Source organism: Pyxicephalus adspersus, chromosome Z, assembly GCF_032062135.1.
Source record: "Pyxicephalus adspersus chromosome Z, UCB_Pads_2.0, whole genome shotgun sequence".
Lineage (NCBI taxonomy): Eukaryota > Metazoa > Chordata > Amphibia > Anura > Pyxicephalidae > Pyxicephalus > Pyxicephalus adspersus.
This window is the reverse complement of record NC_092871.1, coordinates 10650355-10664398: the sequence shown is the minus strand read 5'-3', so window position 1 is coordinate 10664398 and position 14044 is coordinate 10650355. Positions and strand designations below refer to the sequence as shown.

The window sequence follows — 14044 nt, the reverse complement described above, 5'->3', positions numbered from 1 at the left end:
TCACATAATTCATATTTTTTTTTTATTGTTACAAAAGTGTTTGTGCTCACTCTGATATTACAATGTACAAATTCATAACAAACAAGTTTTCAGTGGATTTTACTTATAAGCAAAGTGAATATTTGCATGTAATAATGACATTTAGAAAGTTTTAAGAAATACATTTGTTCCATTGTGCATGGAGTGTGATGAGGGCAGGCTGTAGGCAAACTATACTTTGTCCTTCAAATTAAATATTGGGCCATCGCTCGAAGATCTGCTACAGTGTTCACGAGGCTCAGGTGATAACTAAATAGGAGCTCCCCCACATATGGAAGAAAGCCAGCTGGACACTGGTGATCTTAGCTCTGTCAAAACTTTATTATTTCAGTCTCTATGATTTAGTATTATACAGTAGTGTGAGAAGAATGGCAAGTCCACAGGGTCCTAATTTGGAACTTTGTTGTGTTTTTTGTACAGAATAAAAAAGTTTTTACAGAACTGAGATCACCAGCGTGCAGCAGGGCTTTTGCTTTATATACTTTGTAGTTTGCTAGATTGCAATGGTGTACCCCACCTTTACCTGTCCATACTGCTCCCGCATATCTGCTACACTGAGAATTTTTCTAGAAAAGTTGAGGCAGGTCAAGGGAGTAGAAAAGAGCAGGATATTGGATGAGGAACTTTAGATTGCTGGATTTCATTGGTCAAGCTGCAAAAGATTTGTTCAAGTTTCATTTTACACTCAGCCTACCCTTATCACCATAGACCAGAAATAAATTTGGTTTTTATAGTACCCTAATTTTTTAAGTAGACTTATAATGAAATATAAACCTTTTTTAACAGTCTTTTATAGTTGGATAAATATAGAGTAAAATAACGGCCAACATACTTACCTTTCCTATCTTTAGTGCTTACCACATATCTGGTATCTGAGGTTTGTGATCTCTATAAAAGCCATTGACCACCTTGCTCTAGTTAAATGTCTCGAGTAGAAACCAGGTAACTAGGGCCATAGCACTGATCATGTGACAAGCTGGCTGCAAAAGTGCAAGCATTCCAAGAGAGAGAGGTTATTATTTCAGTGTCCGCCATTGTACTTTTTGAAATCCCTGCTTACAGTAATATTTTGTATTGTATTGAAATTCCACTTAAAAGGCTGAGACCTCCAAAAACAAGCATATCAGTTATTGATTTTTATTGCCCCCCAATTTCTGTTATGGATTCCCACGCCTCCTGATGTGTACTAGGTAATACAAAATTTTTGAAAAGTCCACTAGGGAAAGTACAAAAATACAGCCAGAGGTGGCTGGAGATGTAAGAAGATGGTGGCAAGTATCCAAAGCTGAAGTATAAAAGCAAAGCAAAGTTATCACACAGCCCACAGTGATCTCATTTCTTTGTTTAAGTTTGGAAGGTTTATTTCAGGTATACAAGTTCATCTTTTATAACTTCTTCTATCCAACTCATTTCTTCGAGGACCCGAGCATGGAAATCCCGGGAGTGTGCTGGGACCGGTGTCTTCCTTTTATAACCTGTTTTGTGATCCCCTATACAGCTGATCTCTGTTCCCCAGCTTATTACCCCAACCTGTAGTGAAGGAAAGGAGGTAAAAATTAAAAAACAAAATACCTGCAACAAATTTCCTGACCATTATCAGGGCAAAGTTTAGACATCCGGCTGTTCTTGGTGCTCATGTTTTATGTTTTAACAAATGAGAAAATAATAGATAGTTCAATGTCTCCTGAACTACCATGTTGTGAATCTTCTGAATCTTCTCAGCATCTCCTGCACCCCTCCAATTCTCTGGTTTAATTTAGCAACAAATGGCAAAACACGAAGCATGCCAGGATTCAAGTAAAATACTTCAATACCTTAAGTCAGGCTTCTCTTACCTGGATGAAACGTTTTTTATGTTGTATGATAAGAGGACCACCCGATTCTCCTATAAAACAAAGAAAAATGAAAAGTATAATTAGGCAGGCTCTTTTACCATAATGACAATGACATTGGAACATAAGCCTAATAGAAATGACTGAAGTAGTAAAAACACGCTGTGCTGATATCATTGATATAGCCTCCTCTTCTGATAATGATGCTGGCCATACACTGGTCAATAGGTGCATGACCAGGTAAATTATCAATATCTCCTAGAAATCTATAGTTTACCTGGTTACCACCATGCACCTACAGCCTTGTTTTTTGCTCGATCAATGCAGTTCCCCTGCTTTGACCACCAGTAGGGGGGAGAGCTCCTCCTGCGAAGTTAAACTGTTGATTAGAAAGGGGGATTGGCATTGATCAGCTAAAGAACAAGAAATGCTCATCAATGTTTAATCAATATATTGGCCAAACATCAATGCCTTATATCAACTTTAAAATCAGGTATATTACAAATGTTGACCAATATATGTCCAGCATGAGACAACCCCACTAGTGGACAGTCAATATGAAGTGTTTTCATCATGTAAATCAGCACCTTCTACAGCTTCTTGACTTTTGATGTATTACAAAGCGACAATGTTGCAGTCTGATCACTGGAGGAGAGGGGACTGTGGAAATGATTCCACCTACTTGTAGCAGATTGATCATATCATCTCAGCCTAAGCAAGGCTATTGAACTGGAGCTGATGAATAGCTTTTTATGATAAAATGTGTTTCTGCAAATATTACATTGTTGCTGTATACAAATATTGTCACACAACAGGAATTTATTTATGAAAATTTCCAAAACCATTGAAAGGTTCTTTTTAACATCATATAATGTATTGGTATTATCATGGGTTACCTTTGCATGTCTGAGGATCTACTACAGGATCTATTCCTCCAGTACACAAGAAATTGTCAGTTACAGCGTCTTTAATATCTTCCACATCCTTGAATTCCTTCACTAACTTGGCATCCGCAAGGCAACCATGTCTCTGTCGGAAAGGAATGAGTTAGTTAAGTCAGAGTGGGGAGGTTTAGGGACACATTCATGAAGAAGTGGTATTCAGATAACAGATTAACATGTTTGTGTTCACCTTTTACTAATACTCCTTTTGTAATGTCATATTAATAAATCCACAATCCACTTTTCTGTGGTGCCAATGAAAGGTTTAAAATATACCTTACTTATCTCCATTAAGGTCCATGGAATCCCTGTTCAACCTGAAGCCTGCCATCATTCAGCACTGCTCTGTTTCTTGAGGACAGGTATCTTGCGTGTTTTAGTTAGTACCGCATGCAACAAAAGCAGTGTACACTGCGCTGGTTGAGTGGGGCCAAATTCCTAAACACAAGTTAGTCTTAATTTCCCGACAAGGGAGGGTAGCCTATGTAAGTCACTGTAGCTGCTGTAAGGAGAGAGAATAAATCTCTGCAAACAGGAACTTCATGAACATTGCCTATTACTAATTTGTTATTATTAACCATTCTCAAAATGTATTATCTTAACAATAATTGGCCAGGGTCTGACCATCAGAGAGAAACTTACACTGAGTCATATTCAGCACTCAAGTCATAAGGTTGTAACATTTGCTGTAGTGATGCAGGTCCTACTAATGTTGCACATGAAATTTAAAGTGCATGGATACTAAAGTAACATCAGCATGTTCTTCTTTTTAAATATACCCTTCGCCACTTGGCCATTATCCCAAATTTCGCAGCAACAAGTAGCCCCAGAAATATCTGGCACTCCATGTCCATTAAGTTGGACAGTAATGGCCTAACAAAGTGACCCTACCTGGAAAATGCTATCAGGTGATCAGTAAAGCTGAAATCAATCAATGCGGCAGGAATGGTAAAACACCTGTGAACTGGTGATTTGATAGGAGTGACAATCATGCCCATTTATCAACAATTTTATGAATAGGGCAAACAAAATGGTACAATTATTTAGCTGAAATAAGTAAATTTTATTCAAGATAGTTGATTCTAAAGAAAAAAAAATAGTTAACTTCTTAACTTATTAACTAAATAACTAATTCACTTTTGACAATGGATCAGTTTATCCTCTCTCAGGAAGGCATAGGGGTGCTGGGTAACCTGACTGATCCAGTGCAGCTATGGTGCTCAAAGAAACTTTCTAAACTTTCAAGTGTGTCTGATGCCTGGACCACCACTGTGCACTGTGGTTTCATCTGTCAGCGCCTGTGCCAGTACAGGACACAATATAGATATGGGGGCAAATACAAGTACAACATGCAGAGGATAGGCAGGATTTTGGAACACCCAGAAATGTTGGACGCAGAAGATTTTTCAAAAAGCAAAGCTCTTCAAGAGATATTATCTGAGACATGGGGAGACATGTGAAGTATTATATCCATAAATAAAAGGCATCGGGTGTTTTCTGTCTGTTCTGGTGCTGGGCTGCCTTATAACATTGCACAATAACATAAAACATAACCTGTCACAATTATAGAAAATGTGTCCCCTAATGGCTTTAAAATGCATTTTCCAGACTGTAACTCCCTCCCTAGCTTCAGTATGTCTATCTGTAACTGGGAAAAATGTACTGAGCTAGGGTTGCTGCAAAACATTGTACCATATGTATAGTACGCTTGATCAAACCTAAATCAAACACTCAAAGAATGTTCTCCAAAGAAAGTTAGTATTTACACGTGTCTCTTTTCCATACACCTAATATGTTTGGAATATTTTAGGGTCTCCAGTTGTGCTGTTATGTCTAAACTTAAAAAGTAATAACTTGCTACGTTATAGGGAATAAATGTAATTTGTAATTGTGTCTAAGCAGTATCCTGAAAAAAATGGGTTTTGTCTGAAGCATAGTAATTCACTCTGCTACTATCTGCTTCTCTGCTTTCAGATCTGATCTACATAGCACAATTAAACATTGCAGTCTTCCATACCTTCTGATCTTGTTTTATTAGGACATTCATCTGCGCAAGTTGTTTATTTTCTTCTGTAATAAACAATGCTTTGACCAGTTCACCCGACAGAAGTATGTTTTCTGGGGGGGGGGAGAGACAAAAGATTGTTATTTAGCTTATGTTCAAATGTTTTATTATGTGCTGTGGCATCTTCACCAAGTTTTTAACATTCATGCAAGGGTAGCTGCTGGAAGCTCATTTCCCTTTAATGTATGTATGCATCACAAAACTACCTCCCCATAAAACCCTGTGTGACGATCGTTTGCTCAGTCCCACCCTGCTCATAGATTTTCCAGCACATTCAGCAACAATCCACGCACCAGCAAGCTGAGCAGGGCAAGACTAACCAATCTGTTACCTGTTCCATACACACACAGGTGGACCACCACCATGTGCTTATACGGGGGCACGCACCGTCACCCTTGAGAAGGGACTGACCATCCAATGACAGCAAGGTGTATGAGTGCTAAAGGAGTGTGTTCACATACATTATTATGCTCTATGGACATACCTGGGATGTTCCTATTATAGATAGATTCCTAATTCTACAGGTTTAGGTTTTATGAACTGTCAACCAGCAGATTATTAGTTAGCCCAAATTATGGAGTCCAATGAGACCAAACGTCATTATGATTCACCATAACAAGCTAAATGCTTACAATAATGATCCAGCTAAGTTTCAGCAACCTATTTCTTTGTATGGAACCATGTGGTGGAAATATGACAATTACTAATAAATGTGTTCCTGAATACAGCTCAGAGGTCAGTCAGAAGCCACTCCACTACCCTTATCTGCCATATCCTGAGTTTTATGACACCTGGCATGGAAATCTCCAACTTTTATGACATGTGTTGTAAAATAACTATCTTGAAAGATGTGCTGGTGGATTATCTGATGACAGAAAAGAATACCTGATAAGGGAAAATGTATGTTCCTGTGCCCGTAACACTAAACACAGACTCCAAGGAGAGGCTCTAGCCTCTATTTGTGTACCTTTTAAGGGGCAATATAAGATTGGTACTCTCCCCAATATCACACCCTGCATGGAGCGTGTGAAGAGGGTCTTGTGAGTCAACACATCAGAATTGTTTTGCTGGGAGGGAAAACAAAATATGCATTTGGAATAGGATAGAACTCCAGAGTCAAGTAGACAGAGATCTGTAAACCATTAGGCAGGGCTGACAACACTGCCTGGGATTTCAGAGCAGACATACTTTACCTTGTAAAATGGTAAAAAATATATCTATACAGACTGAGCCCATGGGATTTTTAAAAAGAGCTTTAAAAACTTTTTTAAAAGCACCTTTTATTAGGAGCAACAAAACACAAAGATGATGCACATGTGTGTTGTAGTGCACTAAAATGCAGGCACTTTGTGGTGTATTAGGGACGTGTGTTAGGATGCCATTCAAAAGTAATGCCACCCTGCTCACAAATATGGGAATCCAACCTAATGCCCACATCATGCTGAGATTATTATTCTAAATGCTTGCACACTTACTATGGTCATTGCAAGACAATGCCTTATCCCGCTGCTTCAATGCTAAAGATGTTCCAGTCGTGCATGGAAGACAGATAGGTCTGTAAAAAGAAAGTAATTTAGAAATGATTCTCTTTGTTTAGATTATTTGGAAAACATACTTCTTTCTGTCTCTTTTTTTTTTTATTTGGACTACCTATCCACTTATCTGTCCCCTGACAGTAGTTCTATGAAACACATCAGAATGTTTGGGGACATTATCATATTGACATAATACTCATTACTATGGATACTCTTGCTGTATGTGGACTTTTGATATATAAAAATGGGATAAACCTTCTAAATGTGTGTTTTTTATGAAGGCTCTGTGCTTTGCTACTGAATAAAATTGCTGATGTTTTTAGATGAAATAATTACTTTTACTTATGTAATTGTCACCTGAATCCCCTTCTTCTATATTCCTTAGGAGTAATATTGGTTCTGTAATTTTAATTTTGAGGGATGCGGAAAACCTTTTCTTGTTGGGACCCCTAATGCCTGTTGTGTTGTTGTTTGCGTATTGCAAATGTAAGTAGTTTATGCTTTGTAGTCTGGGCACAATTGAACTGTAAATTGTTATAACATTTTTTTCCTTACAATAGCTTTCACTATGACACACATTAATATGACAAACATTCCCATAATTGCTGTTTTCTATTACTTTCATGGTATCATATAGAGAGTTTTATGTTAGGCTAGAGGGAGCGCTCTGTAGTTCTGTAGTCTCTTTTTTTAACAATTTCTGTGGTATAAAGGAAATATAGGTATTATATAACAATACAGGAATGATTATGTAGTAAATAGAGAGAATGGCATTTAAACAGCTACCTGAATTCACTCCCAGACACTCATAATAGATCATTCCTGTTAAATTAAGTGTAGTATATACAAATATGCGCAATACGTTGGGGCTATATAAATCCTGTTTAATAAAAATAATTATAATTTTTTTGTTGTTGTTAGGAGCAATGCTTTTTAAAGTGTATGCCAAAACAAATTAGTACATCCTAAGGCTACGTACACACGTCAGATGATTCTCATCTGATTCTCGCCTCAGGGCTGATATCGAACGAGCATCTGGAGTGCGTACAGCGAATGTCGTCCGTCCTCTGTCCTGGCGGATCCATGGACGACGAATGAGGAACGACCGTAATGAATGTGAAGCGGAGAGAGCACAGTGGGGTGAGGCTCCATTGTTTTCCCCCTCCCCATTCATAGAGAAGAATGGTGATGTATGTACAGCGCTCATTCATGCATTGTGCAGTATTTTGTCATTGGAAAGGATCGTGAAAGATCCTTTCTAATGACAATTATTGCACGTGTGTACCTAGCGTACATGCATTGTTTTAAAGATACTGTGATAGTAAAATAACTGTTAATGTGCCTGAATTATAATGTGCACCTACCTTTCTGTTTGAAGTGACAACACAATGGACCTGATTTAATAAAGCTCTCCAAGACTAGAGAAGATAGATTGTCATAGGAGAACGCGGGGGATCAATCAAACTTGGAATGGATTTCTGTAAAATAATTATTAGTTCACTAATGTTGGCCAAATATTTTCAGTCTTGGAGCTATTCCAGGTTTGCTGGATCACTGAGGTTCTCCAATGATAGTCTTATCTTCTTGCAGGGTTTTATTAAATTAGGCCCAATAAGGCTGATTTACTAATAAAGCAAAGTGAATGATCATTCTGCAATAAATATGTTCATTAGTTTAGTGAATGTAATGAAGATATCTAAGATCCAAAACTGTTAAAAGACAAAAAAAATGTTTATATATATGAATGTATAGTTATAGATGCAGAGTTTTAGGAGATTTATCCTTTGCAGAGTAAAACTTCACATTACTAAGTGAACAACTTCAATTCTTCCAATGTATTTTGTGCTCTGAAATACTGAACTTTGAGATCTCTTCATCACCTCCCTAACCCCACTCTATAATCCCTCCTTGTGTACAGTAGGTTATTAGCACATATGACTTCTGGTAGGATTACATACACTTAAACATTAAATTCTGTACAAACAGATGGTACCTGGCTGAGGCAGAAAATTCAATCTTTTGTTTTAGTTCGATTAAAGCCAAATCATAATCAAAGGATTTTGGAACCTTCTTATCTTTCTTGCCACTGGGGTCATATTTTGGATGGCGATAGAGATTGTGTGCTTGACGGTTATTTGGTCCTGTAAAGAATAAACATGGTAATTTACTGTCAAAATGGAATCCTTCAAAAACCATCAAAAATAAGTCAGCAATACCAATAGCAATTTTCACATTTCTGACTAAATGGGTTCCTTTGAAGTCAAGGTCAAACAAATTTAAAAAAATGATAAAATTCAAAAGACATGGGGTGTTTTTTCTAAGAGTTTACACAAAAAAGTATTGCGATATGTTAGATGTTGACAAAATAATTCTTCTTAAGCTGCGTACACACTTGCAATTTTTGTCGTTGGAAAGGATCTTTCACGATCCTTTCCAACGACAAGGGGCTGCAAGATGCATGAAAGATGCTGTACATACAGCACCGTTCATGCTCTATGGAGAGGGGAGGGGGGGGGCGACGGAAGGGCACCCTGCTGCGCGCTCTCCCCTTCCCTTTCATTACGATCGGCTGTCGTCCATCGTCCGTGGATCCGGCAGGTCGGTCGTCCGGACGATGGACGACACCGACTGTACACACGGCAGATTTTCGCCCGATAATTGGCCGATGCCGATTATCGGGCAATAAAAATCTGCCGTGTGTACGTAGCTTTAGTGATCATGAAGGATTGGCCTACATTCCTATCCGTGACCACCAAGATAGGGCTACATTCCTATCAATGACCACCAATAACAGATGCTTGAATAATTATCACCCCTTCTGAATGACTTGTAAATGTATTGCTCCAATTGACCAATGGTGCCAGGCAATGACCAGCATTGGGGAATTTGTTACTACTTCCACTGAATTAAAGAAGGCTCTTTTGTGTTTGAGCTTGACTGTGCCCCTGTGCACAAAGCCAGCTCTAAAAAAACAACTTTTTATGACTATACAAACTATGCAAAGACTTCAACACCTTTGAGGTGAATTAGGAGCCAGGTCTTTGATCACACATCATAACCTCATAAAGTTCTCTTTTCAGATGAATGAGAAGACATTCCCACAGATATATTCTAAATTTTTGTAGAAACTATTCCCAAAACAGTGGAGCCTGTCATTGTCACAGATGGAGACTTGCATTAGGTAGGTGCGACTGTTAGATGTCCACAAACATTTGGCTTTATAGTGTAGTTTTTTTAATTTATAGAAAATTGCTCATTGAGACTTTATTATGTGTGGCCACATTTTAGGAGCCCAGTAAGCACTGTAGTAAGGTTTCTTAGATGGGTCTGCATCTGTCCTAAAGTTGATTTAGCTGCTCACTGCAGTAGTGCATTATATTCCAGTAGAGCATTGGGAGTTCCTAGGCATTATGGGTGAAAGTCAACGGCTATCTAAAACAAGAATGACCTAAAGCAAACTTAACGTTGGTTGCCTATTAAAGGAAGGGATAGACAATGTCCCTTCCTCCCTTCTGCAATAACTGTTCTTATCTGCCCAATCACATCACAAGCTGTCAAATTTTGCTGAGCTGAACATGAACAAGTTAGCATTGCTTGCTAGAGAAAAACTGTTAATGTTTTCTTTTGAGCGTGCTGGGAATAAATTATCTCCTGTGTGTGTGAGCAGGAGTTAGGTCATCCCGGGACGGACAATCAAGAGGGATGAAGATTGTGTACAAGAAGAAAAGAAGAAGGAAAATGTTAGTGCCCTGCAATGCAGCCGGATTGGGTTAGTATTGTGGATTTAGATTCTTTTACAGGCCCAGATGCTATAAATTATTATCAGTACCTTCTTTCTGCAAATGGAGATTCCAAAAAATGTAGACTTTGTAACTGAAGTAATGTGTTAAAGATTCTGCACATGTTGTTACCACCACAGCATCATCACTTACCAATTTCCACAGTGACAATGTGTGCTGGGTCATTTAAGTAGAAACAGTGAGCTGCAGTTAGGATAAAATTCGTGGTTACAAGGGACCCTTTACAGTTTTCTACTTTCTCTGGCCGCTGGAAGAACAAAATAAGAACAAAGGTAAGTTTCTATGGGAGTTGGTTTACTGCATTTGGAACAAAATTCAAATTCAGGCCTTAAAAATCCCATCATCATGTATTGGGCAGTGCATGGGGCAGTTCAGAGTCTGCATTTTTTTTTTTGAGCAGACATATGAATTTGCTTTAAATTAGTTATTTGAAAGCAAACATTTTTGATATTCAAATACAAATTGTAAATGTAATATACAATTGTAAATGAGGCATTTGAATAGAATGCCCACAGACACTTACCCTAATGCTATCTCTCCCATGGCCACTAAGGGCAAATTTCAGCATTGATTCAATTGTTTTTAACAAACAGCCACTGTTGTCGATACTGCATTTATGTAATGATAAGGGGAAGCAGTGCACAGCCCCTGTGTAAGTTTCTATTTGCTTACAACTAATCCTAAAGTGGACCTAAACTAAAATTTTTACTTTACAAAAATGGTACACTACCCTTTTATATAAGGTAAAAATGACCTTCTTTTCTTTTAGGAGAGGGTTTAAAGGAATGAAAGCCCCTCCCCTTTTTGTTTTGAACGCCGTGGTGTAGTAGTGCAGAGCCTTACACGACTTCTGTCTGCTCCGAGATTAGGCACGCGGAGAAGGAGTTTTTCAATGCGGTAAAAAAAATTGCTGATCTCACTCATGCACAGTGAGATTGACACTCTTTTTTTTACCCATCTACGTCACCTGTTTCGGTGCCTGTGCAGGAAATTCTTCCTCCTGCCTGTGCAAATTTCACAGTTTGTTGGCAGAGATACCCAGCAATCCCGGCTTCCCTTGCATGTGCCTGGAATGAATGAACTACTGTGTAGGTGCAGGGAGGAACATGTCATCCCAATAAAGATGGCTGAAGACCATCTCCAGGAAGATAAGAAGGAAGATGATGGCGACACTCTGGGATGGAACAGGGACAAGTAAGTATTGAGGGTTTAGCTCTACTTTAAGGTGTCCAAGTGCACTAGGTGGTGGGAACCAAACATATATGTTTGATTCCCCCCACCTAAAAATCATTCCTTCCATTTTATTCCATTCTTTCAAGGATTGTTGTGCCTTGTCTAGTATACCTTGCCTGTGGTTATCCAGCATGGCTGTAAAAAATTCATCCCTACTTACGGTGATTGTAATTTTAGCAATCCATGGATATCTTTCCTGTTTGTCCTCAGAGTGATCCTTGGACAGTCCGCACATTTCAAAAGCTTCCGCTTCATCTGAAAATATAGGTAATAAAGAAGTAACATCATATTAGGCACATTGTGGCCTGAAGACAGGGTTATAAAGCTATTTTTTTTTTCATGGAAGACCACTGAACAAAAAATAGTAGCAGCAATGGTCCTTCAAAAATATCAGTTTACTTATGATATTATTAATATTATCAATAGGAATAAACAGTATTTATATAGCACCAACATATTATGCAGCACCGTACATTAAATAGGGGTTGTAAATGACAGACAGATACAAAGAGTGACATGTAACTATAATGTGTGACAACAGCTGGGAAGGAGGTACCACTCTATGGAGATTTTTTATCTTGTCTACTATTTATCCACTTAATTTACATACTAGTAAACATAGGAGTAAAACAGCGACCTGGACACTTTAGCACTTAAGCATATCAGCTAGAGGCTTACATAAAAGTAAGGCCCAGGACAACATAGACAGCAAAAAAAAAATCCTAATATTAATACATCACACGCTAATACCTCCTAAGCACCAGTAAGAACATCAAAATTTAGCACCTTGGTGCATTCAAATTAAAGTGCCAACACAGTGCATTCTAGAATCAAAGCATTAATTTAATTGGAGTTCCATAGCAGGAAAACCAATGGGCCTGATTTATTAAAGCCCTCCAAGACTGGAGAAGATAGACTATCATGGGAGATAGGAAGTATAATTTTTTCAGATTTCCTTGCAAGTGATGGAGTGGGAATTCTTAGTGCATTTCCTGAGCTAAGTGAATCATCCCTTGCAAGGTAATAATTCACTGCAGTAAGTGAACAGTTTAAATTCCTCCAGTAAATAAACCCCTATGTTATGGAGATAAGCATAGTGTGTGTTTTATAGTCCAAAAACGTGTCTTTTCTCTAGGATAGGAAGTGTGTTAGCCCGAAAACTTCCTGTAGTGTGCTAACAACACTGTTTCACCCCCTTCCCACGTATTCATAACATAAAGGACAGGGAATTGGGCAAGTCTGACAGCACTGCTGGGATTTCACAAAATATAGTAAGATTCATTTACAGTATATAAATTATATATATATATATATATATATATATATATATATGATGATTAGGAAAATAACTCACCAATTATGTCATCAAAGGCCTTCTTCATTTCTTGTATATCTTTCATCAAGAACACGTGTTTCTCTTTATCTTTTTTGGAGGCAATATCATTGAGTTCATCAATGCTGGTATCATCACCCAGGCCAAAGACATAAACATCTGTGCACGAGAGAGAAAATTTAACTCATTAGAGTTGTCAAGCCAATAGTATTTTTTTTAATTAAGGTTTTCATGTCAGTTTTGTGAGTTGTTGAAGGTTTAAGAAGAACCCCAGCCAAACAATGTTCATATTTGGATTATCCACTGATAATAGTAAATGGTATAATGATGTCATACAGAGCGATTGCCTGTGAACAGTTCCACAGTTGATCACAGGTAATTTTCAGATGTTGGGTGGTGCAAACATCCAAACATCTATTTGTGTGTCATTTACAGAATCTCATTTCAAGCTTATGTGGTCTAATTCCATTACAGCTGGGATGCCACATACCCAGTTTATCTTCTCGATGGTCCCTCCTGATTTCCAGAAATTCTCTTATCTTACGTATTTCCAGAGCTGGGTCTCCACCCATATTATGTTTTCCTAAGGAGTGAAGAAAAGAATAGTTATACGATTGTAAAACAGAGGCCTTACCAAGGTGATTTTTTACTCTGCAAGGGATAATTTACTTAGCTTAGTGAATGTGGTGATAGTTCATTTTGTAAACAATACCCAATCCCATTACATAGAAATCTAAAAGAGCTGAAGTCAGCAAAGCTTCCTCTCTTTTACTAAACTAAGTGAAAAATCCCTTGCAAGACCATAATTCACTTTGCTATGTGAATAGCCTATTCGTCTTTAGTAAATCAAAACCACTGATTTAGCAGCTTTGAAATTGAGTTAATGCAGACCTCCCCGCAGTGTTAGACCCCCATCCCAAGTGACAGATCCACCCACACTGATAGTGTAGATGACTACGCCTTGAAGTGTCACCTTAGGATATGACTACCCCTTCTAAGTGATAGACTCCCATTCAGCAATAGAAAATCCACCACTACCACCACCACAGGCATATGGCAAAAGGTGGCGGTTATCAGGAGCAAAATGTGGCCTAATGCAGGGTATAAGGAGTAGGGAAATGGAGGTACATAAAAATCAGCCAGTATGAGTAACCACACAAGACAGGTAAGAATATGAAGTCTTTTTTGCATGCATGTTATACATACATTTACAAGTGACGAGAAAGATGCTGGTCGAGTCACTTTAGGACTTTAGTCTGTGATTAG

General features: G+C 38.2%; 1 protein-coding gene across 1 annotated transcript in view; it reads right to left on the bottom strand.

Moving 5' to 3' along the window:
* Positions 1–5: 5 nt before the first annotated feature.
* The window catches only part of LOC140344531 (complement factor B-like), a 28478-nt gene continuing 14439 nt past the window's right edge, over positions 6–14044 (bottom strand). Inside the window, exons 9-18 of the mRNA XM_072431726.1 lie at positions 13269–13361; positions 12800–12937; positions 11606–11700; positions 10345–10459; positions 8406–8553; positions 6353–6432; positions 4830–4930; positions 2768–2900; positions 1875–1924; positions 6–1569 (exon numbers count right to left, since the gene is read on the bottom strand). Coding sequence (XP_072287827.1) covers positions 1399–1569; positions 1875–1924; positions 2768–2900; positions 4830–4930; positions 6353–6432; positions 8406–8553; positions 10345–10459; positions 11606–11700; positions 12800–12937; positions 13269–13361 — 1124 coding nt within the window. The 3' untranslated portion in view covers positions 6–1398. The remainder of the gene's footprint in view (positions 1570–1874; positions 1925–2767; positions 2901–4829; positions 4931–6352; positions 6433–8405; positions 8554–10344; positions 10460–11605; positions 11701–12799; positions 12938–13268; positions 13362–14044) is intronic.